The sequence below is a fragment of the Temnothorax americanus genome, unplaced genomic scaffold, assembly GCF_048541705.1.
Source record: "Temnothorax americanus isolate GAGA-0224 unplaced genomic scaffold, ASM4854170v1 Scaffold50, whole genome shotgun sequence".
In the NCBI taxonomy this organism is placed as follows: Eukaryota; Metazoa; Arthropoda; class Insecta; order Hymenoptera; family Formicidae; genus Temnothorax; species Temnothorax americanus.
The window spans coordinates 1197895-1220648 of NW_027509658.1; the positions used below are offsets into that span (position 1 = coordinate 1197895).

Below are 22754 nucleotides of genomic sequence, written 5' to 3' on the forward strand. Positions count from 1 at the left end.
CAAAATAATTACACTTGATATAAGCGCGATTAGTAACGGGGTTGGACGTTTATGCATATAAAATATATTATATTTTAATATAATAATCTACGTCTAATATAAATCATGTTTAAAATGTTATTTAAACAATGAGTAATCTATGGATCATCGAACATTATTCACATTTCGCCAGAAATACCGGAAATTTATGTTTTGTTTGCAATTTTATTTTTAGTTACTATATTATTCAGTTTGAGCATAATTTTTAGGACGCTACGGAAAATTAACAATAAAATTTTGAAGATCTTGATTTTACACCTATAAAAAAATAAACATTGTGTATATTCCGTAATAAACTAAATAATATTGCTTTTTGTCGTTTAACAGCTTATTGTTGGTATAAACTATAAATAATAATGTTTCTGTATTAGCATCATGTCACTATACAGTTAATGAATAAATTAGAACTGAAATGTAGCCAATCTAATCTAATTAAAAACTATTTTTTGGTAAATGTTTAGTATAACGTTCCCCTTCCGATTTTCTTAAAACTTTGTAAAATTGTTTATTTCTGTGTGTAAAAAACATTCTGAGAAAGAAAATCGTCGCTCAGGTCTCGTTTTTTTTTAATTTAATTTCTAAGTTTTGATGTCGGTAAGGTAGGAAAATGATAATTTACGTTTTTAAAATACTGCACAACTTCATTTCGTGAATTTCGTCATCATGGGTAGCGACTGTGTCACGACTTGAAGGGTTCCACATACACACACACACACACACACGCGCGTGTGTATGTCCTGCTTTATAGAAGTTGTGATTTTTCGTTAAAGCAGGGCACACACACACACACACACACACGTGTGTATGTCCAAACGTAAATTATCATTTTCCTACCTTACCGACATCAAAACTTTGAAATTAAATTTTTAAAAAACGAGATCTGAGCGACGATTTTCCTTCTCAGACTGTTTTTTACACACAGAAATAAACAATTTTACAAAGTTTTAAGAAAATCGGAGGGGAGAGCGTTATACTAAACATTTACCATATATTTTTGTTTACATGTAAAAGGTTCGTGTAAACAATGCGTAAACAATCCATGTGAACATAATCTTGAAATTTATCGCATAAGCTTGATTAATAATACACTTTCAATGGAAATACCTACTTATAATTTTCTCAAAATAATTTCAGCGATACAGACAAATAGAATTATTAACAGCTAGTTCATTAACTAATAATTTCAAAATAATTTTATACATAGCGATTATAGAATAATAGAATTTATTTTATCGTACACTTTGTACATTCTGTTTACCTCCCTTTTTATTTTTGCTTTTTAGAATATTTTTTTTCTTATCAGCCTTTGCAATAATACGCTTTAGGGGTTTCTTCACCATTGATTGCTTCTTCACCAACTCATTCTCGTCCATTGGCTCGATCACTTGTCCGAGCTTGGTCTTCACTGTCGGTTGAATGAGCCGCAAATGAGCGTTCATCGGGACGAAAGTCCTGCTGATGGGAGCTCTGATGCTCGCTTCAAAGTCCTTGACCCTGGTAAACGGATAGGGTAACTCCTTGACGAGGTGTTTCTTCAATTTTTCATTTTCGTGCTCGAATACTATGACTTTCCGATGGTTTTCGGGCTTACGTGACACTACCTTGGGAACAGTCAGAATAAATCGGCTCTTCTTACGAGCATGTTTATTCTTCTTAACGTTCGGTTCTCCCCAATTTCCCCATCCAGGTAGACTCAGATCAATATCTTGCGGCTGCGACTTTTTCATCTAAAATTATTTTGCATATAATAGATTATTACGACAGTTTTTGCAAATTCTTCATGGAAACGCAATGTTATTCGAAATCGGTTATGCATGATCTGTCCTAGACTTTATGAGACCACATTTTTTCAAAAACGCAATGTGACAGATTGCGCGCAAACGTTTTTATATACATATAAAAAGTATAGTTTTTATTTAAAACTCTAATTACGTACCTCTTCTTCCTGCTCCTTCCTAAATTCTTCGACAACGTCGTCGTCCGCAAATGCCTCGCTCATTATTTTGCGAGTCTCCTCTTCCTGTTCGCTATCCTCATCCCCGCCTGTAGTTAAATCTGGCAGCTGCGTCTTTAAGTGTTTAGGCTTTATCAAGTAAACAATTATTTCAGGTTCAGTCTTTACGTTACCTTCCTTGTTTTTTAATAGTATCTCGTCTTCTTCATCTTCTTTATCTTCCACATTTTCTACATATTCCTCATTTTCCTCATCTTCTTCATCTTCTTCATCACTGTCCGTTCTTTTAACTTTTTGCGTCAATTCTCTATTAATGGCCAATTGTTCAGCAAGAACCTGTCGTGTCTAACAAAAAAAAGTTGTTATATATAATTGTTCTTAATCATTTAGATATTTTTAATATTCAAATGCTTGTAATATTTATTTAGTTATTTTGAAAGATATTTTGATATACATTTTCATTAAAATAATTTCTATTAAAAATAAATGTTTTGTTTTTTATCCAAATTTTAAGTCAAAATACTCACTTCCTTGTTATATTTAGCTTTGATCTGTTTATTCCTAGCCCATTGACCCGTGTTTTTATGTCTCAACGACATTCTCTCTTCAGCCCGAGTTTTGTCTAATTGTTCCAACTTTGCCAGGGCCTCCTGTGGATTACTATCCTTCAACTTTTCGAAATCCTTTAACTGCTGCTTAATCTTATCCTTCCGCTGGATCCGATGGAACTTCTTGCTCTTTATTTTACGCTGACGATGTGCCTTCGCCTCTTTGTATGACTGAAAGTGCAAAAAAGTTAAAAATAATTTTCCATTAAATCTGTTTCTTATCCTCTTTATTTATATTGATATAATCTATTAGTAACAGCATAACTTTTCTGTACCTGTTGAGCTCTGAGTCTGGCAGCTTCCTTCCTCCTCAAGATCACCTCTTCCAGTGTCATTTTGTATTTATTACCCTTCTCCTCTTCCTTATCAGCTGGATACAGCAATGTTGGATCTACTTCTTCAAACTTCTTCATCAAATCGGATTTTGTACTAAAACCACTCAGAAATGCAGGAATCTTTGAAGCTCGAGAATCCTTTACTGCTGTTAGACGTTTTAATGGAAAAGACAGTTGTTCCGCTGTCCTGTTCCTAGCTATTATACTGTCCCATTTTCTCAAGTCTTCCTTAACCTTGTCATAACCGACTGTCCTTTTTATCTATAAAAGATTTAACAAAGTTTCTTTTATTTTCCACGAGACGCCAGATAATTTTGTTAGCAGATCTTATAATAAAAATAAATAGCCAAAAATAAATAAAATGGACAAAAATAGGTATAATATTAAAACTAATAAAGTGGTTACAATTTAGATTAAGAGGTTACAATTTGGGCAATTAAGAGTACAATATGGTCGGTCATTGACTTTGTAAATTATTAAATAAATTATAACTTATAAGTTTACACACCAATAACCATATTACACTCTCAATTGTTCAAATTGTTACTCCACTTTATCGGTTTCATTATCGAGAGTCCCAGATTTATTTTTTTAATATAGTAATATTAAAAAGATAAATCAATATTAAAAAATAACAATTTCTTATATTTGGATATCAGAAAAAGATCAATATTAATTGATTAATTTGTAATTCCTTTCTCTAGTTACTTGAGATTCAGTGACATTAAACCAAAAAATTATTACTATATAGAAATTAATTAAACCTAAAAACGTCAGGAAATTAATCAATTTCTTAACAAAAAGGCATCAAACATCGATTTTTGCCCCAACAAAAAGTATAAAGATAATTGAAATTATTAATATAATGGTAAAATTCAATTAAAAAGATATTAACTTAAACTTGCACAAAGCAAATTACCCTCTCAGCTGCTGGTTTCTCCAATGGCTTAGGAAGAACTTTGTTCTTTTGCTGGATGTACCGAAGCTTCTTAATAATATTGCCCTGATCTCCTTTTCGCTCCAACGACTTGATCAGGTCTCGCGTGGACACCGCATCTTTATCTGTTGCTCCGCTTTTTACGAGATGGTACTCCGATACCTCTAGACTAGGCTCGCTTCGTTCCGCCTTTTTCACTCTATCAATGAGGAAAAATACAATGAGAATTGTAACGATATACAAAAGTAAGATCGGAATCTCAAGCATTCTTACGACAACTTCGTCATTATTCCTCACCTTTGCCCCTTATCGAGCCGCGTCACGGCCTTGATAAGCTTCGAATGATGTTTGGCGATTTCCTGATCGCTGTCATATAAATTGTAATCTACTTCCGCGTCGCTCATCTTCGCGGCCGCATGAATCCTTTTTATTATTGTGATACAAGCTGACTCCAGCTTCAGCAAACCCACGTGGTATCACTCGTATCACGACTCCACTATACTACGTTTACGCGAGCGTTACTTCTGTAGTAACTTACGATAATTCGTTCGCGTAAACGGGATTTTTCATCGCGTAAACGGGATTTTGTAGTAACTTACGATAATTTACTCCGCGTAAACGGGAGTTACTACAGAAGTAACGCTCGCGTAAACGTAGTTGTGTCACTGTTTATTCTGCATTTATAGGTATATGATTTCTGATTTCTATTCCCTGTTCCTATTGCCTGTTGCCTAGCATTGTGCAAGGGGCTTGATTATCGTCACGTCGCTGCCATCGCTGCCCTCGCTTGATAAGCGCGATTAGTAACGGAGTTGGACGTTTATGCGTAGTATAAAATATATTATATTTTAATATAATAATCTACGTCTAATATAAATCATGTTTAACATGTTATTTAAACAATGAGTAATCTATGGATCATCGAACATTATTCACGTTTCGTCAGAAATACCGGAAATTTATGTTTTGTTTGCAATTTTATTTTTAGTTACTATATTATTCAGTTTGAGCATAATTTTTAGGACGCTACGAAAAATTAACAATAAAATTTTAAAGATCTTGATTTTACACCTATGAAAAAATAAACATTGTGTATATTCCGTAATAAACTAAATAATATTGCTTTTTGTCGTTTAACAGCTTATTGTCGGTATAAACTATAAATAATAATGTTTCTGTATTAGCATCATGTCACTATACAGTTAATGAATAAATTAGAACTGAAATGTAGCCAATCTAATCTAATTAAAAACTATTTTTTGGTAAATGTTTAGTATAACGCTCCCCCTCCGATTTTCTTAAAACTTTGTAAAATTGTTTATTTCTGTGTGTAAAAAACATTCTGAGAAGGAAAATCATCGCTCAGGTCTCGTTTTTTTTAAATTTAATTTCTAAGTTTTGATGTCGGTAAGGTAGGAATATGATAATTTACGTTTTTAAAATACTGCACAACTTCATTTCGTGAATTTCGTGTCATCATGGGTAGCGACTGTGTCACGACTTGAAGGGTTCCACTTACACACACACACACACACACACACACACACACACACACACACACACACACACACACACACACACACACACACACACACACACACACTCACACACACACACACACACACACACACACACACACACACACACACACACACACACACACACACACACACACACACACACACACACACACACACACGTGTGTATGCCCAAACGTAAATTATCATTTTCCTACCTTACCGACATCAAAACTTTGAAATTAAATTTTTAAAAAACGAGACCTGAGTGACAATTTTCCTTCTCAGAATGTTTTTTACACACAGAAATAAACAATTTTACAAAGTTTTAAGAAAATCGAAGGGGAGAGCGTTATACTAAACATTTACCATACATTTTTATATTGTTTACGTGAAAAAGGTTCGTGTAAACAATGCGTAAACAATCCATGTGAACATAATCTTGAAATTTACCGCATAAGCTTGATTAATAATACACTTTCAATGGAAATACCTACTTATAATTTTCTCAAAATAATTTCAGCGATACAGACAAATAGAATTATTAACAGCTAGTTCATTAACTAATAATTTCAAAATAATTTTATACATAGCGATTATAGAATAATAGAATTTATTTTATCGTACACTTTGTACATTCTGTTTACCTCCCTTTTTATTTTTGCTTTTTAGAATATTTTTTTTCTTATCAGCCTTTGCAATAATACGCTTTAGGGGTTTTTTCACCATTGGTTGCTTCTTCACCAACTCATTCTCGTCCATTGGCTCGATCACTTGTCCGAGCTTGGTCTTCACTGTCGGTTGAATGAGCCGCAAATGAGCGTTCATCGGGACGAAAGTCCTGCTGATGGGAGCTCTGATGCTCGCTTCAAAGTCCTTGACCCTGGTAAACGGATAGGGTAGCTCCTTGACGAGGTGTTTCTTCAATTTTTCATTTTCGTGCTCGAATACTATGACTTTCCCCTGGTTTTCGGGCTTACGTGACACTACCTTGGGAACAGTCAGAATAAATCGGCTCTTCTTACGAGCCTGTTTATTCTTCTTAACGTTCGGTCCTCCCCAATTTCCCCATCCAGGTAGACTCAGATCAATATCTTGCGGCTGCGACTTTTTCATCTAAAATTATTTTGCATATAATAGATTATTACGACAGTTTTTGCAGATTCTTCATGGAAACGCAATGTTATTCGAAATCGGTTATGCATGATCTGTCCTAGACTTTATGAGACCACATTTTTTCAAAAACGCAATGTGACAGATTGCGCGCAAACGTTTTTATATACATATTATATAAAAAGTATAGTTTTTATTTAAAACTCTAATTACGTACCTCTTCTTCCTGCTCCTTCCTAAATTCTTCGACAACGTCGTCGTCCGCAAATGCCTCGCTCATTATTTTGCGAGTCTCCTCTTCCTGTTCGCTATCCTCATCCCCGCCTGTAGTTAAATCTGGCAGCTGCGTCTTTAAGTGTTTAGGCTTTATGTTTACGTATTTTTTCGGGTCTATCTCCGCTTCGTGGCTAATGCCAGCTGGTTCCTGTGTTGTATTATTTGCTATTGTCTTCAAACTCGTCAGATTGCTATTTTTCTGTGCATTTTCCCTGGAAGTCGTTTCCTCTAATGGAGAATCCAAAATAGGTTTCCGTTTGGGGTTTTCAAATTCGAGGTTTGGCGAATAATCTTCATTCTTTTCTTCATCCTCCTTCTGCTTTTCCATCTTCTTGTTTGCCTTGCATTTCTTCTTGACTTCTTGCTTCTTTAGATTCAGCTTTGACTTTTTCTTTTTTGATCCCTCGGAATCATTTACGTCTTGTGATTTAAATGTTTTATTATTGTGTTTGCTCGTAGCATCTACAAAATCGGATATCGGACTTTCTTTATTCTTTTTCCTTTTACGAGTTTTATCTTTTACATCATTTGTATTTGCTAATGAATTACTGCTTTTTTCATTGCTGCAGGATTTGCTGTTTGTATTACTTGTATTTGCGTGTGAAGTGTCGCTTTTCTTATTGCCACGTATTTTACTTTTGGTATCATTTGTATTTACTTGCAAAGTATTGTTTTTTTCATTGCTGCAAGATTTACTTTTTTTACTTTGATCATTTATATTTGCAACTAAACTACCGCTTCTCTTATTTTTACGTAATTTACTTTTGGTATCACTTGCATTTGCTTGCAAAGTACTGCTTTTTTCATTACTGCATAACTTACTTTTCGTATCACTTCTATTTGCTTGTGAATTTTCATCATTCTTTTCTGACGTCCCTTTTTCCTCTTCTGAAATTCCATCTCTCACTATTTCCTCTTGTTTCGTCTGTTGTTTTTTATCGTAGAATTCCCGACAACGCTTAAGGAAGTTATCAATTTCAGGTTCAGTCTTTACCTTACCTTCCTTGTTTTTTAATAGTATCTCGTCTTCTTCATCTTCTTTATCTTCCACATTTTCTACATATTCCTCATTTTCCTCATCTTCTTCATCTTCTTCATCACTGTCCGTTCTTTTAACTTTTTGCGTCAATTCTCTATTAATGGCCAATTGTTCAGCAAGAACCTGTCGTGTCTAACAAAAACAAAGTTGTTATATATAATTGTTCTTAATCATTTAGATATTTTTAATATTCAAATGCTTGTAATATTTATTTAGTTATTTTGAAAGATATTTTGATATACATTTTCATTAAAATAATTTCTATTAAAAATAAATGTTCTGTTTTTTATCCAGATTTTAAGTCAAATTACTCACTTCCTTGTTATATTTAGCTTTGATCTGTTTATTCCTAGCCCATTGACCCGTGTTTTTATGTCTCAACGACATTCTCTCTTCAGCCCGAGTTTTGTCTAATTGTTCCAACTTTGCCAGGGCCTCCTGTGGATTACTATCCTTCAACTTTTCGAAATCCTTTAACTGCTGCTTAATCTTATCCTTCCGCTGGATCCGATGGAACTTCTTGCTCTTTATTTTACGCTGACGATGTGCCTTCGCCTCTTTGTATGACTGAAAGTGCAAAAAAGTTAAAAATAATTTTCCATTAAATCTGTTTCTTATCCTCTTTATTTATATTGATATAATCTATTAGTAACAGCATAACTTTTCTGTACCTGTTGAGCTCTGAGTCTGGCAGCTTCCTTCCTCCTCAAGATCACCTCTTCCAGTGTCATTTTGTATTTATTACCCTTCTCCTCTTCCTTATCAGCTGGATACAGCAATGTTGGATCTACTTCTTCAAACTTCTTCATCAAATCGGATTTTGTACTAAAACCACTCAGAAATGCAGGAATCTTTGAAGCTCGAGAATCCTTTACTGCTGTTAGACGTTTTAATGGAAAAGACAGTTGTTCCGCTGTCCTGTTCCTAGCTATTATACTGTCCCATTTTCTCAAGTCTTCCTTAACCTTGTCATAACCGACTGTCCTTTTTATCTATAAAAGATTTAACAAAGTTCCTTTTATTTTCCACGAGACGCCAGATAATTTTGTTAGCAGATCTTATAATAAAAATAAATAGCCAAAAATAAATAAAATGGACAAAAATAGGTATAATATTAAAACTAATAAAGTGGTTACAATTTAGATTAAGAGGTTACAATTTGGGCAATTAAGAGTACAATATGGTCGGTCATTGACTTTGTAAATTATTAAATAAATTATAACTTATAAGTTTACACACCAATAACCATATTACACTCTCAATTGTTCAAATTGTTACTCCATTTTATCGGTTTCATTATCGAGAGTCCCAGATTTATTTTTTTTATATAGTGATATTAAAAAGATAAATCAATATTAAAAAATAACAATTTCTTATATTTGGATATCAGAAAAAGATCAATATTAATTGATTAATTTGTAATTCCTTTCTCTAGTTACTTGAGATTCAGTGACATTAAACCAAAAAATTATTACTATATAGAAATTAATTAAACCTAAAAACGTCAGAAAATTAATCAATTTCTTAACAAAAAGGCATCAAACATCGATTTTTGCCCCAACAAAAAGTATAAAGATAATTGAAATTATTAATATATAATGGTAAAATTCAATTAAAAAGATATTAACTTAAACTTGCACAAAGCAAATTACCCTCTCAGCTGCTGGTTTCTCTAATGGCTTAGGAAGAACTTTGTTTTTTTGCTGGATGTACCGAAGCTTCTTAATAATATTGCCCTGATCTCCTTTTCGCTCCAACGACTTGATCAGGTCTCGCGTGGACACCGCATCTTTATCTGTTGCTCCGCTTTTTACGAGATGGTACTCCGATACCTCTAGACTAGGCTCGCTTCGTTCCGCCTTTTTCACTCTATCAATGAGGAAAAATACAATGAGAATTGTAACGATATACAAAAGTAAGATCGGAATTTCAAGCATTCTTACGACAACTTCGTCATTATTCCTCACCTTTGCCCCTTATCGAGCCGCGTCACGGCCTTGATAAGCTTCGAATGATGTTTGGCGATTTCCTGATCGCTGTCATATAAATTGTGATCTACTTCCGCGTCGCTCATCTTCGCGGCCGCATGAATCCTTTTTATTATTGTGATACAAGCTGACTCCAGCTTCAGCAAACCCACGTGGTATCACTCGTATCACGACTCCACAGGGTCATGTTCCAAAACTCACTCTAGTTAACTAAAATGCTATAGTGTACATACGTGACGTAAACTATAGATTTTAGTTACCCAGAGTGAATTTTGGAACGCAACCTTATACTACGTTTACGCGAGCGTTTACTTCTGTAGTAACTTACGATAATTCGTTCGCGTAAACGGGATTTTCCTTCGCGTAAAATTTGTAGTAACTTACGATAATTTACGCCGCGTAAACGGGTAAATTATCGTAAGTTACTACAGAAGTAACGCTTGCGTAAACGTAGTATGTGATACCGGCCCTATATACGTTTACGCGAGCGTTACTTCTGTAGTAACTTACGATAATTCCTTCGCGTAAACGGGATTTTGTAGTAACTTACGATAATTTACTCCGCGTAAACGAGTAATATATCGTAAGTTACTACAGAAGTAACGCTCGCGTAAACGTAGTACTAGTAGCCGGAGTTTAGTCCAAAATTGTTCTTGGGCCCCATACGCATGTGTCGCCTGAGTCGTTCGGGTCTCCTTCGCCAGGTGTCTCCGCGGTTGACCGCGAATCACGACGCGCAACGAGTCGCGGAACACGCCGCGCCACTTTCGCGGTCGCGAAAACAATCGGGCGACTGGCGAACGAGTGGCGAGTGCGGTGCAAACAGCTGATATCGGTTTTCTGCGGTATCGTCCCTCGCGTACGGGTACGGGGAGCACATGTCCGCCGTTCGACGATCACGCTACGGGTAAAATCGGCATTACTCCGACGTCTCCGACGATATTCTCCCGGGCGGGTAGTGGACGCGAAGTCGAGAAAGAGAGAGAGAGGGAGAGAGAGAAGGGCACGTGGCACGTGGGCACGCCGGCGACAGGACGCTCCGTTCCCCCCGGGTTCGCGTGCGATGAACAGCGGCCGGCGATAACCGGCGTATTCCCCTCATCGTCCTCGTCGTCGCCGTGGTTGTCGTCGTTGTCGTTTACCCGCGAAGAGAAACATGGCCGATCGCGATAGCGCGTCCGAGAGTGATTCGAGCTCGATCGACGGCGGGCCGATCATGATGCCGCCGTCGCCGGTCACGCGCGAGCAGCTGCAGAAGCGCATTGAGTCCCTGCAGCAGCACAACCGCGTGCTCAAGGTCGAGCTCGAGACGTACAAACTGCGAGTGAAGGCCCTGCAGGAGGAGAACCGCAGCCTGCGTCAGGCATCTGTCATCATTGTGAGAGTCGCGATTCCCTGTTTCTCAGTTTTTTTTTTATTGGAATCAGTATCGAATATTACATCCTACAATCCATGAGATGAGTTTAGTCATAAACGTTAATTGAAACACCAGTTGTTTTCTATTTTACATTTGTCTTTTCTATATTTGTTGAAAGTGAGAGCAGGTATCTTTTATGTTTGATTGTGAGACTCGTGTTCTCTATATTTGCAGCAAGCTAAAGCGGAGCAGGAAGAGGAATTCATAAGCAACACTCTACTGAAGAAGATCCAGGCTTTGAAGAAGGAGAAAGAAACTCTGGCTCACCACTACGAACAGGAGGAGGAATGTCTTACTAACGACTTGTCGAGAAAACTGAATCAGCTGCGGCAAGAGAAATGCAAGCTCGAGCAGACATTAGAGCAGGAGCAGGAGTGCTTGGTGAATAAGCTGATGAGAAAGATCGAGAAGCTGGAAGCGGAGACGTTAGCCAAGCAGAGCAATTTGGAGCAGCTGCGACGTGAGAAGGTCGAGCTAGAGAACACTCTGGAGCAGGAACAGGAGGCGTTGGTGAACAAGCTGTGGAAACGAATGGATAAGCTCGAGGCCGAGAAAAGGATACTGCAGATCAAGTTGGATCAGCCTGTCTCGGACCCTACTTCACCCAGGGAGATCAACAATGGCGACACCGCCACGAACCTGAGCACGCACATTCAGACTCTGAGAAGCGAGGTCGCCAGATTAAAGCACACCCTGCTTATTTCACAGCAAGAACGTAAGGACGTCATCTTAGTTATCTTAGTTTCTAATCTGTATTGGACATGTACTATGGAATTTTTCGGAATGGATTCCAAATCGGAATTATTACGTTTTCCCCAGAAAACGCAATAGAGATCTAGGAAATAACTAAACAATTTTGATTGGAATCTGTTCCGAAAAGTTCCATATAATATGTGCTCTGAAAAGTTCATCAAATTCAGTCTCCTAAACTCGGTCGTTTTTAGATACGGAAAAAATGAAGCGATACGTTAACGAGGAAAAGCAAATACGCGAGGAGAATTTGAGATTGCAGAGAAAGCTGCAGCTGGAGGTGGAGCGTCGCGAAGCTTTGTGTAGACACCTTTCGGAGTCTGAGTCCAGGTAGGTTAAGTTTTGCTAATTATTTGTATAATATCTTGAAATGTATCCTTTTTTATTACGTCAAATTTCATAATAATGGCATAACTGAATCTTATAGTTAGAATCGAAAGATATTTATTATTCCTAATCTCACAGACATGATTTTCGCAGCTTGGAGATGGAAGAGGAACGGCACTACAACGAAATCGTGATGTCTGGGGGAAACATAAGGACCCGCACGGTATCCAGTCCTGTGCCCTACAATCCTTCGCCTAGTTCCTCAAGGCCACTAAGTCCTGGTGAGTTGACAAGAGCTGTATAGTCAAAATATATGTGAATAAATGGAACGTCTAGCGAATATATCAATATAAAAATTTATAAGAATAGAATTTGCGTTCTCTCCAATGCATGTTTTATGTTTTGCGAATTTATGTGAGTGCATATTTTATCACTAGGTATTAACGTGTTAGGTTCGACGTCTAGAGAAGGCTTCAGCACAAACCGATGTTACGCTTGTGGCCAGCCGAGTGCCCCTCTGTTCGCGAGCTCGTCGCCTCCTGGGGTAAATTATTATGTAGGAAATCATTGCTGGATACTAATTGATTATTCATGAAATAAGTAGGTGGGACATAATATCCCTTGTCTTTATGTGTTAAAGAAAGATCTTTCCTTACCATGAGACAATTTTACTTTAATTAGAATCTAGCATTGCTCAACGATTGTATCAATGATCGCGAGAAAACGCTTCTTGGCGTTTCTGAAGAATGATTGTTTTATCTTTATTTGTGTTTGCAAATGTTTGCTGAAACAGGGACATATTGTGGCATCATCTAGCAGACGCACCTCGGATCGTTTTGTCAAGCCGGCGATTCCCCCCACTATCGTGAGTGCCGGCGGACCGCCGACCATCGCTTCCAATTCTACGCCGAATCCCGTCCCTGCGCCCCATCCAGGATCACCGATGGACATCGCGAAAACATAAGTTGCCAAGTTGAAGAGAGGGCTCTCCATAGAAACCCCGTTTATATAGTCGCGCGCAAGGTACTTCTCTAAACGGTGCGTTCCAGCTAAGAAATATGTGGGAAACCCGTACTTGGGTTCGAGACACCATCGTCGGCGCTTTTTCTTCTCGGATGTTTCCGTTTGTTAACTACTTCAGCTCTAATGTATAACACACGGGCTACGGCTAAGAGAAAGAAAGGGAGATAAAAAGAAAGAAAGAGAGAGAGAGAGGGACGTGATTATTTCAATCTGAAAATGGGCAGATATAGAGTTAAACAACGCAGTCGCAAAAGCGTCTCGCCTCTTGGTCGCGGAGTGATCCTTTTCGATACCTCGCTCCTTCGATGATTCTTCTTTTATGATGCCTGAAATATCATTCAGACCGTGCTCTTTGTCGTACTATGTAATTAATATCGTTTGAGTGTTCTACATAAGAAAATGGAAAAAAAAGAAACATTGACATGTTGCTTCCATATTCCAAGTAACCATAGTATAAATATTGAACGCGGACGCTGAACAGACATTTAGGCCGGTATTCATATATATATATATATATATATAATCCATCTTAAGATTGTACTTAAGATGGTCTTAAATATAAGAATCGATTATGAATACCGGCCTTACACGGCATATTTGCGATATTACTGTAATCTTACTGTGCGTTTAAGAACATAAACGAAAGTAACTAGGGTGTAGTGTCGCGGTGTTCACACGATTTAACAGGTATTACATTTGTTTAGCTTTGAGCCTGAGTAATCACTTAGCGCACGCAGTACTGGTAGAGGCGGAAGCATAACTCTAGAGGAGAGATTTTGTTAGTTCCTTCGGATGGGAGTTGTCTGATGTGAAAAGAAATACGAAATTAGGTAGAGTCAGACTCCGGGGAGATTTCAGCGATCGCGGAAACTTCGGTATCTAAGAAAGTTGGAATTTGATAATCGCGAGAGAGAATGTGACAATTCAAGGCCCTAAAGTTCCAAGGATTCAACAGTCCAACGATCTGAGCAGATCTGAGAATCTAAACTTGCGGATCTAAATAGAGTGTACACTCTAAACGCTTAAGTATAACTAAGTGTCTATAAGTATAATACAAATACATATACATTATATATATATATATATATATATATATATATATATATATATATATATATATATGTATTTCGCAGGGATTTCGTGTAATTCGGTTTTTTTTTTTTTTTTTTTTTTTGTATTTTTCCAAGTCAGTAGAGAATCCACAAAAAAGAACAAGGATATTGTGAAGTGAAGAAAAATTATTAATATAAATATAAATAAAAAATTATATTTACTTATATTTATAAATGTAATTTATGAGATATATTTATAAATATAAATTATTAAAAATTTCAACTTACGATATTACTGACAAAGCCCAAGATTTTGTAAAATCACTGAAATCTCGTAAGATTGTGTAATTTTTATTCATTCCACGATGTCCCGGTTTTTTGTAATTCTTTATTTTTGCAAAAAAGAACGAATCCAAAACTCTTGCGACATATATAGATACATAATATTAAATATTTTTGTTTAATTATCAATGTAAACATACAAAATTGTAAGTGTTCACATAATATTTTTAGGATCTTATTCGTAAAATTCATGTAAAAAGCATCTAAAGAATTTTCGTGTTTTTAAATTCGTTAGTCCTTAAGCTCGGGAGTTTTCTGCTCTTAGAATTTTTGGATTTTGAAATCTTGGATCGCCGTACATGTAAGAAACACATCGCCTCAAGAACTTATGTCCCTTAATGATAAATCCCTTAGTCTTAGAATATTTTGCAGAAAAGTTGGATTATGGAAATTTTGATACACTGGAGCCGGAAAGCCTATTAAGATCTCGTAGTATCGAGCGCTGCGCATAAGAGACAGATCTTGCACATTCAAGAGTTTTGCTTTTTTTTATACCAACGATGCACGTTTGCGTTAATCCGTTAATATGTTACGTTACATCGGAGAATTTGGCGTCATTGTTCTACGAGGACGTTCCGGTAAATTAAACTTCTCAAATTTTGGAAACTCGAAATCATATTTCTAAAACTTCAATATCTTTAGTTGTAAAGCTTAGAACTTTAACGCCTTCTTTTTTTTCTCTTTAAGGCCTCGAGATATCTTTCGACGCCTACTTGCGAAGTTTCGAGGAAATCTCTTCGTTTCAGGCTTACGGAATCTGGAAGGCTTGGATATTGAAATTTTGAAAAATTGTAGAGGTCAATACCGAAGGATCGTCTGGTTTTTTTTTGTTTGAAGATTCTTGATGTACGCTAGTTACCATGAATTATGATGCTAGAAGCGAAGGAAACGTGAGAGAAACGCACGAGATCGACCGTCGCTTGATACAAGATTCATTTCAAGTCCATATCCATGCGCGGGTGATTCCCTCGCGCACTTCTTCCTTTTCCTCCGATCTCGTAATGCAAGGTGACTGTCGCTACATGCCCTGAGAACCCTTTGTGTTTATAACAGGTGTATTATACATTAAACGATATGCGAGAATCAGGTCAAAGCGTTGTTTATTATGTTGTATATCGAACGGTGTTTATACATATAAAATACACGTGTCTATACGTAACGCTCGATATATATATATATCGATATATATATATATACACACACAAATAAGTGGTCGTATATGGTATAGAATTTTATGATAACGTAAAAGATTCTTATTGAATAATTGTAATTACGCAGATATTCTTCACGGCTAAATAGTATGTATTTTACTCAAGCTTTTATGAAATACAGTCACGTTTTTGCTATTAAACATTGTCTGCTCCTTTGCGCAAGCCTTTAATTATGAAACGCGTAATTGCGTGTGTATGTTTATAAGAATAATTGAACTCGCGCGCGCCGCTCGGCGTTACCGTCGGTAATGCAGAAATCTGACGTATCGCCGAGTCGGGAATTCGCGTCTCGACTAAAGAATCCAGGTCGAGACCTGCGTTATCGACCACATCTCGCTGATCGGCTGATTAGCGCGGAAACGAACCTATTTTTGGATGCGTGTCTCATTGGTGCACGTGCTAAAGATCAAGCGGTTTCACAATGTGTCAAAAAATGTCTCTCGTCGATCGTTACATTCGTTACGCCTTTTAAAACGCCGAGGACGCTTTATCACCCAGTTGGAAAATGCCGTAAGTGATATATCTCTCAAGTTTCTCTTGATTTTCCCAAAATGGTGGCCTATCAGCGCCTCGCAAATTTTTAATCTTGTCAATAAGTATTAATCATTATTTGCAGAATGTAAATAAAATTCGTTCCGTTTCCCGTTGCGTCAACATCGTTGATTTCTCCGCTGCTCGTTCGCACGCGATTGGAGCGGGTCTATGAGGCGGATCTGCCGTGTCGGTCGTAGCAATCACGTCGCATCACAATGAATTCACGCAGAGGGAAGAACGAGGAGGTATTGGCGGAGGTTCTAGACTTGTTCCTCCTGCCGGATTACAACGTCGTCTCGACAACCTATTTAGATCATTTGCTCACCCACATTGCGGAGAACACGAAAGAATGTAAGGAAAGGACGCTCGGCTTTCTCACCTAGTCGCTCCGATTACATCTACTTTGCTAACGATTACGTCTACTTTGCTTCCTGGATCTTACAGGTGCCACGGTCGATTACGAGTACTGCGAGGTCTTTCAAAAATGGATACCGAAAGCTTTAGCGATATGGGAGTCGGGACAGAAGGCTTCGCAACCTGTAATCACGTTTACGCTAAAACTAGTAGGGATTATCTCGCGGCACGAACTGCGCTATCACTACTGGCAATGTCAGGACGTGTACAACCGACTCTACAAAGTCCTGCAATTGCACCGAGAAGATTTGCCGGCGTCCATTAAAATGGCATATACCACAATGTTGTCGGACTTGACCGTTCATCGAAGCGGCAGACAGTGGGTAATACAGTTTGGTAAGACAAAACTATAATATTAATGCTTAGTGTCTATTTAGAATTGTGTTGTGGAAAGCAAAAGAATAAAAGCGTTACTTTTCGGAACATTTATATTTTTGCGAATCATAATATACATGTAAATAAATGTATAATAATTTTGAAGTTTATTAAGATTTATATGTTAAGAATTTACAAATAATATGGCTACAAAATTACTACTCTCTTCCTAAACGCGATAGGTGTATGGAAGGACGTTGTGAAATACGCACATTGGAATCAGACAATGTACGTTACGAGGGAGAGTCAGAAATTCTTGTGGACCTTGCTGCTGCATGAACAAAAAAACACCGAGACGTGCAAAGAGATCATTCTGACAGTCGCTGCTCCCCTGATGAGCAATATTCTGAATGTACAAATGCACCAGGCCCTGGAGGAGACGTATCTGGAGCAGAACAAACTGTTGTGCTCCACGTTGGACTTATTGACCAGCATCATGGAGAACACTCTGTTTGCGAGTTTGGACAATAGCATTCCCGAGTTGATCGAGAGACTCGTAGACCTCGAGATGCGGGTGAAGGCGTTGTTCGAGGCCTGTATCAGCACTAGATTTCTTCAACATGTGCACAAGCTGCTGCTATTGTCACTGTTTTTGAAGCTGAAGCAAGGAATTAAGGAGAACACCACAATGATCGACATTGACGCGTGGCACAAGTTCTGCTATGGTCTGTGCTACATTTCTATGATGTTGTTGTCGAAGAAGGACATTATAGAGCTGGTGAAGAACAACAAGTTTTCTATGACATACTGGAAAAAGTTGCTTACATTGCGTGAATTTGTTCTGCCAGAGGAACACAAGTTTGAGCACCAAGCCATCGCATTAATGGTAAGTCAGTCAGTCAGTCACAGCTCGTGCACTTAATGTGCATGTATAGTTGGATACTAATATTAAAAGCAAACTGATTTTAATTTGTTGACAGATAATACCACTGTGCGTCTGTATAAAGAAGAATCATTTGAATCACGATCTCTTCGATATGTTTGTTAGTAAAATTTTCGACGTAACGTGTACCACTGTACAAAGATTAGCTTACAGCATGAGAGACATTATACGGAAGGGGGATCTTCCAATGGAGCAGATTTGTAAAGTTTCTATCGATATACTCCTTGAAATATCAGACATAATGGATAGAGTGAGTATATACGATTTATTAAATTAAATTAAATCTTGATTAACTTTTGTAATTGTAGTTGTACTTTTTTATCAGGATGTAGCTGTGATTGCTTTCCAAGCCTTATGCCACGTCTTGAAAAGTTACATGCCGGACATGTGCGGGCAAGCGAGGAATTGCACGTCATCAGACATAAACAGCACCTCTCCTTCGGAGAATCCGCGAAAGTTCCTATATAAATCGATATTGGACGGTGATCCTGTAGTCGACTATCCTATTCTACTGGCGTCGCTGCTCGATGGCTTGGCTGTCATGACAGAAAAATTCAAACTGAAATGGCAGGAATGCGTGGAAACGATATGTGTGTTATCCCTCGCACAGGAGATTCTCAATCATCCTGGGATACTACCGACGGTAAAAGATCGATTGCTGAAATCAGAGTAATGAATTCATTGTTTGCGTGAGAAAAATTCAGTCGTCATAGTTGTTACTTGGAAAAGAAACTGGAAAACGATGATGAATTTTGATTTCTATTTAGATCTGTGTGAAGGCATTGAAACTGTGCAAACTCGCCATCCATAACTTTATGCCGCCTAATTTGGCGCTACTCGTGGATTCGGACAGCCATATGAACGAGATCGGACCTACGCTCTTCAAAAGATTGCATGACCCCAATTGGGAAGTGAGAGACAGTGTTCTCGAGGTTCTCAACACCATCGCGACTATTTCTGAATACAGTAAGCGAATCAGAGTATTGATATAGATAGCCTCTTCAAGTTTCACAATTATTTGTTTCGACTAATAGAGCTAAAACAATATACATAATTAACGTATAACAAAATATATAAAAATACGCAAATTTTCGCAGAATATCCGGCATTCCAAGACTTCCTGTTGATTAACGAGTTTCCGAAAGTGGCAGTCGATATCATTAAAACAGATGATGAGAGCTACGTGCGAGCGTCAGCGTTAACATTCGTCGCGACTATGATACGCATCAACAAGCTATGGGAGCAGCAACTGTCGCAAGTAAATTTATCCGTACGTATACTTATTACTTTTTCCTTACTCGCTCTCCAAATATTGTTGAAGAAGATGAGTTATATGAGTTAACCGATTTTTATAGGAAACGGCGATTGATCTACTCAGAAACGAAAGCGAGGCAATAGTCAGGAGAGAGGCTGTGACTCTAATCAAGGAGTTATATGTTCATCAGAACTGGTCGTACGTAGGGTTTTTAAATTTGTAATACTTGATATACATTGTAGAATAGTTAATGTCATGCAATTTGCAGGAAAGAGGTCATCAATTCGATGTTGCGAGCAATGTGTGTAGCGGCCGTGTTTGATCTGCACTGGGAAGTGAAGACAAACGCATTATCTTTCTGGGACCACTTCGTCAAATCGCACTTGACTGATCAGGGAATGCTTGACAACTGCTTCCCAAACGTGACGTTTTCCAAGGAGCATAGGAAGATCGTGGCATTGAATGAAACCGAGATTAAGCGGAGGCTTAATAAGGCATTGGACGAACTAGCGAGACAAAGTTGTCTAGGTGTAAGTAATTAGTTAGAATTCTGATGTTGGACACGAACTTTACATTCTTAAATCTATCAGTCCATAAGCAATTCGGTTTTAACATTTTTTTAAATTAAGCGGTATCCATAATTAATGTAGAGAATCTAAGTCGATTTTTAGTATTTTTTGAATTTAAAAAAAAAACCTAAATTTGAGAAAGTTATAGCTTGCTAAAGTTTCTTTGATGATGGCAACTTCAAAAGGTATGACGTCAATTCTTATATAAAATATGACGTCACAGCACACTTTCATGTACTATATTTTCTTCAATTTTGAAGATATTGCAAAAATTCAAAAAGTTTACAAAGAAAATATGCCATGATCTATCAGACCGCTTAATAAAAAAAATGTATGTTAAAACCGAATTGAATGAATAAATGAATAAATGTAATTCATAAATTATTAATAAGTAAATATTGATTTTTTAAACTTTCAGGTGCTTCTGGTTACCCTAAAAGATGATAGCGACTTTGAGGTGTGCAAAGTGTCTGCCGCGATAATCGGCAAGTTGAAAACCTGCCTGCTCAAGTACAAGTTAGACGAACCGTCGTCACCGGTGGAAAACCACGCCGTAATAGATACCGTCTATGTTAAGGAAACACCGTCCATTCCCTCATCTATCTACGATGAGAAAATGCAAAATGTCTCAAACATTATTGAGGAAATCGTGGATACAAACGATGCCAATCTGCTCGCAACCATTTACAAGAACTCCATGAACATGGACACCGAGATGGCAAAAGAGGAGGAGAAAGAGGAAAAGAAGACACTGCGTTACATCTCGTCGGTGACGCGCCAAGATTTCCTTCACGCGATCTTCAACTGCGACATCGACGCTTACATCGAGGAGAAGAATCGCTGGCTGAAAACGTATACCAGTAGTTTTGAGTCGATTCTAGACGACATACTGACGATGTACAAGCAGAATGACGTCAATTCGATGGACTGCTACTAAATTTGTAGCAATGTTTCACGCGTGTCTTAACACATTAAAAGGTCGATCTAAAATTGGGTGTTACAAAGACTAAACGACTGATCTTTTAAAGAAATGCTAAATGGGTCTTCTCTTAAGAAAGGTTTATTATAAAAAAGATTTTATGTTCTTAAATGTACATATATCAATTATCCTTTATAGTCTATAGTCATCCATTTCGTAAATTATTACATCTATTTCCAAAACCCTAATTTCATCTGCGCAAAATATCGCTGGCCAATAATGTGTTAAGCAGCATATGGTATGTGTTCTCTCTTTACATTGGGAGATATGTTGATTGTATAATTGTTACATATTGCATATATGGAATGCAAGTTGATGTATATATTCGAATACGTCCCTAAGATGGTTAATCGAGTGTATAGGGGATTTATTTTTAATTTTTATGAAGTAGTCCTTTAAGGGTCGGCAGGAGACCCTTAGCAAACTCAGGTACACTCAGGTGCACTTTATGCACTAAGTACACGTTAAACTGCACTTTAACCTGTATTTTATTTATTATAAATTTTTAAGAGCAAAACTGCAAAATCGGGCTCTTTAGCGTACTACAGATGTGCTCACTGATTAAGAATATCCTAAATTGATAATAAGATTCATCTTATTCAATTTAGGATATTCTTAATCAGTAAGCTCATCTATAGTACGCTAAAGAGCCCGATTTTGCATTTTTGCTCTTAAAAATTTATAATAAATAAAATACGGACTCGCAGCCGCTCGCAGCTAAGCCAACCCGACAGAGGTCTCCACCGTGTCCCCTGCCGACCCTTAAACAGGCAGAAATTCTTACAAATTGAATATTCTGCTGTACTTATTCTTATGTATATTTTTTAATCTGTTTTTTTATTCTAGTGTTTTTTCTTCCACATATATATTTCTCTTATTTCTTCTTTGAATAGCAAGCAAGAGGCTATGTAACGCTCTTGTTCTCATTCTATTACACATTCTATTACACATAAAATGGCACATACTTAATGGCACTGACATTTTGTATATCGTTAATGTAAATAATAAAACAGGAAGCGAAAGAAAATTTATACACGTACCTCAATGAATAAGCATGCGAACTTTACACATGAAAGTGACGCATACTGGACTTTTCCCCTCTTTTTTTTCCCATTTCAATAGATATTCGTTTCTTTTTGGGAAAGTGTCAAACGGTTTCTTTTTATTTCTTCTACTAAATGTTTGTTTTTCGAAGACAGTACAATGTATTATTAAGTTATTTTAGATTTGTTTATGTTTTAGATTTTTTTTATTAGAATAACGTTTTTTTATTCAAAATTTCATATATATATGAGGTGGCAGGACTGAAAACAAATAAATTTAAACAGGTGTTTTAAATCTATCCAGATTTTTCCCGTCAGAACAAAAATGTTCTTAAAAATCGATCAATCGCATGTCTAACAATAAGTACAAACGTATAAAAACCGGACACAAAGTCGTAACAAGGTGTTCGTGTTAAGTTATTAATAAACACGTTTTGTAAAAACATTTCAGCCCATATCTGGCCATCGTCAGTGTGATTGTAAAACTTTAAATTAAACGCAATCAGCGCATAAAACGCAATATACAGATATCGAATTGTAGTCGGAATTCAATCAAAATCAAGAGTAAAATAGTTGAAAAGTTAAACCCTTTGGTGTTCGGTGTGGGATGTGGGATGTCATGGTGCTGATAGATTGGTGATCATGTAACCGGGTTTATCTCTTCAACTATGCTCTGGATTTTGATTAAATTCCGACTACCGTGTTCGGCATCTGTATATTGCGTTTCATGCGCCGATTGCATTTTATTTAAAGTTTTGTTAATCACACTGAGCC

At 37.1% G+C, this 22754-nt stretch overlaps 4 protein-coding genes across 11 annotated transcripts; 2 read left to right on the forward strand and 2 right to left on the reverse strand.

Moving 5' to 3' along the window:
* Nucleotides 1-1081: 1081 nt before the first annotated feature.
* LOC143904276 (U3 small nucleolar RNA-associated protein 14 homolog A-like) lies at nucleotides 1082-4625 on the reverse strand. 4 transcript variants are annotated; one of them, XM_077418817.1, is made up of 7 exons: nucleotides 4473-4625; nucleotides 4171-4374; nucleotides 3856-4072; nucleotides 2877-3197; nucleotides 2521-2772; nucleotides 1976-2338; nucleotides 1082-1766 (listed from the first exon to the last, which is right to left on the reverse strand). In XM_077418817.1, the coding sequence occupies exons 2-7, from the start codon at nucleotides 4275-4277 to the stop codon at nucleotides 1269-1271; spliced, it is 1758 nt and encodes a 585-aa protein (XP_077274943.1). In that variant the 5' UTR covers nucleotides 4278-4374; nucleotides 4473-4625; the 3' UTR covers nucleotides 1082-1268. The 4 variants fall into 4 exon arrangements, with proteins under 4 accessions (XP_077274943.1, XP_077274944.1, XP_077274942.1 ...); XM_077418818.1 differs by having other exon boundaries at nucleotides 1976-2094; nucleotides 2167-2338; nucleotides 4171-4606; XM_077418819.1 differs by having other exon boundaries at nucleotides 1372-1533; nucleotides 1641-1766; nucleotides 4171-4604.
* An 838-nt stretch (nucleotides 4626-5463) lies between these two features.
* On the reverse strand, nucleotides 5464-9991 carry LOC143904275 (U3 small nucleolar RNA-associated protein 14 homolog A-like). Of its 2 annotated transcripts, XM_077418815.1 has the most exons (7): nucleotides 9786-9991; nucleotides 9471-9687; nucleotides 8490-8810; nucleotides 8134-8385; nucleotides 6721-7950; nucleotides 6381-6506; nucleotides 6110-6273 (listed from the first exon to the last, which is right to left on the reverse strand). In XM_077418815.1, the coding sequence occupies exons 1-7, from the start codon at nucleotides 9890-9892 to the stop codon at nucleotides 6259-6261; spliced, it is 2268 nt and encodes a 755-aa protein (XP_077274941.1). In that variant the 5' UTR covers nucleotides 9893-9991; the 3' UTR covers nucleotides 6110-6258. The 2 variants fall into 2 exon arrangements, with proteins under 2 accessions (XP_077274940.1, XP_077274941.1); XM_077418814.1 differs by having other exon boundaries at nucleotides 5464-6506.
* Nucleotides 9992-10565: 574 nt separating this feature from the next.
* LOC143904277 (coiled-coil domain-containing protein 6) lies at nucleotides 10566-13695 on the forward strand. 4 transcript variants are annotated; one of them, XM_077418820.1, is made up of 6 exons: nucleotides 10566-11184; nucleotides 11398-11938; nucleotides 12168-12303; nucleotides 12439-12581; nucleotides 12738-12844; nucleotides 13094-13695. In XM_077418820.1, the coding sequence occupies exons 1-6, from the start codon at nucleotides 10963-10965 to the stop codon at nucleotides 13262-13264; spliced, it is 1320 nt and encodes a 439-aa protein (XP_077274946.1). In that variant the 5' UTR covers nucleotides 10566-10962; the 3' UTR covers nucleotides 13265-13695. The 4 variants fall into 4 exon arrangements, with proteins under 4 accessions (XP_077274946.1, XP_077274948.1, XP_077274947.1 ...); XM_077418822.1 differs by having other exon boundaries at nucleotides 12753-12844; XM_077418821.1 differs by having other exon boundaries at nucleotides 10572-11184; nucleotides 12454-12581.
* Nucleotides 13696-16253: 2558 nt separating this feature from the next.
* On the forward strand, nucleotides 16254-21964 carry LOC143904291 (integrator complex assembly factor Brat1). The gene is made up of 11 exons (XM_077418846.1): nucleotides 16254-16438; nucleotides 16545-16813; nucleotides 16907-17212; nucleotides 17434-18077; nucleotides 18172-18384; nucleotides 18460-18777; nucleotides 18902-19100; nucleotides 19232-19404; nucleotides 19490-19587; nucleotides 19658-19919; nucleotides 20377-21964. Exons 2-11 carry the CDS (start codon nucleotides 16678-16680, stop codon nucleotides 20893-20895), a joined length of 2868 nt encoding a protein of 955 aa, XP_077274972.1. The 5' UTR covers nucleotides 16254-16438; nucleotides 16545-16677; the 3' UTR covers nucleotides 20896-21964.
* Nucleotides 21965-22754: the final 790 nt, after the last annotated feature.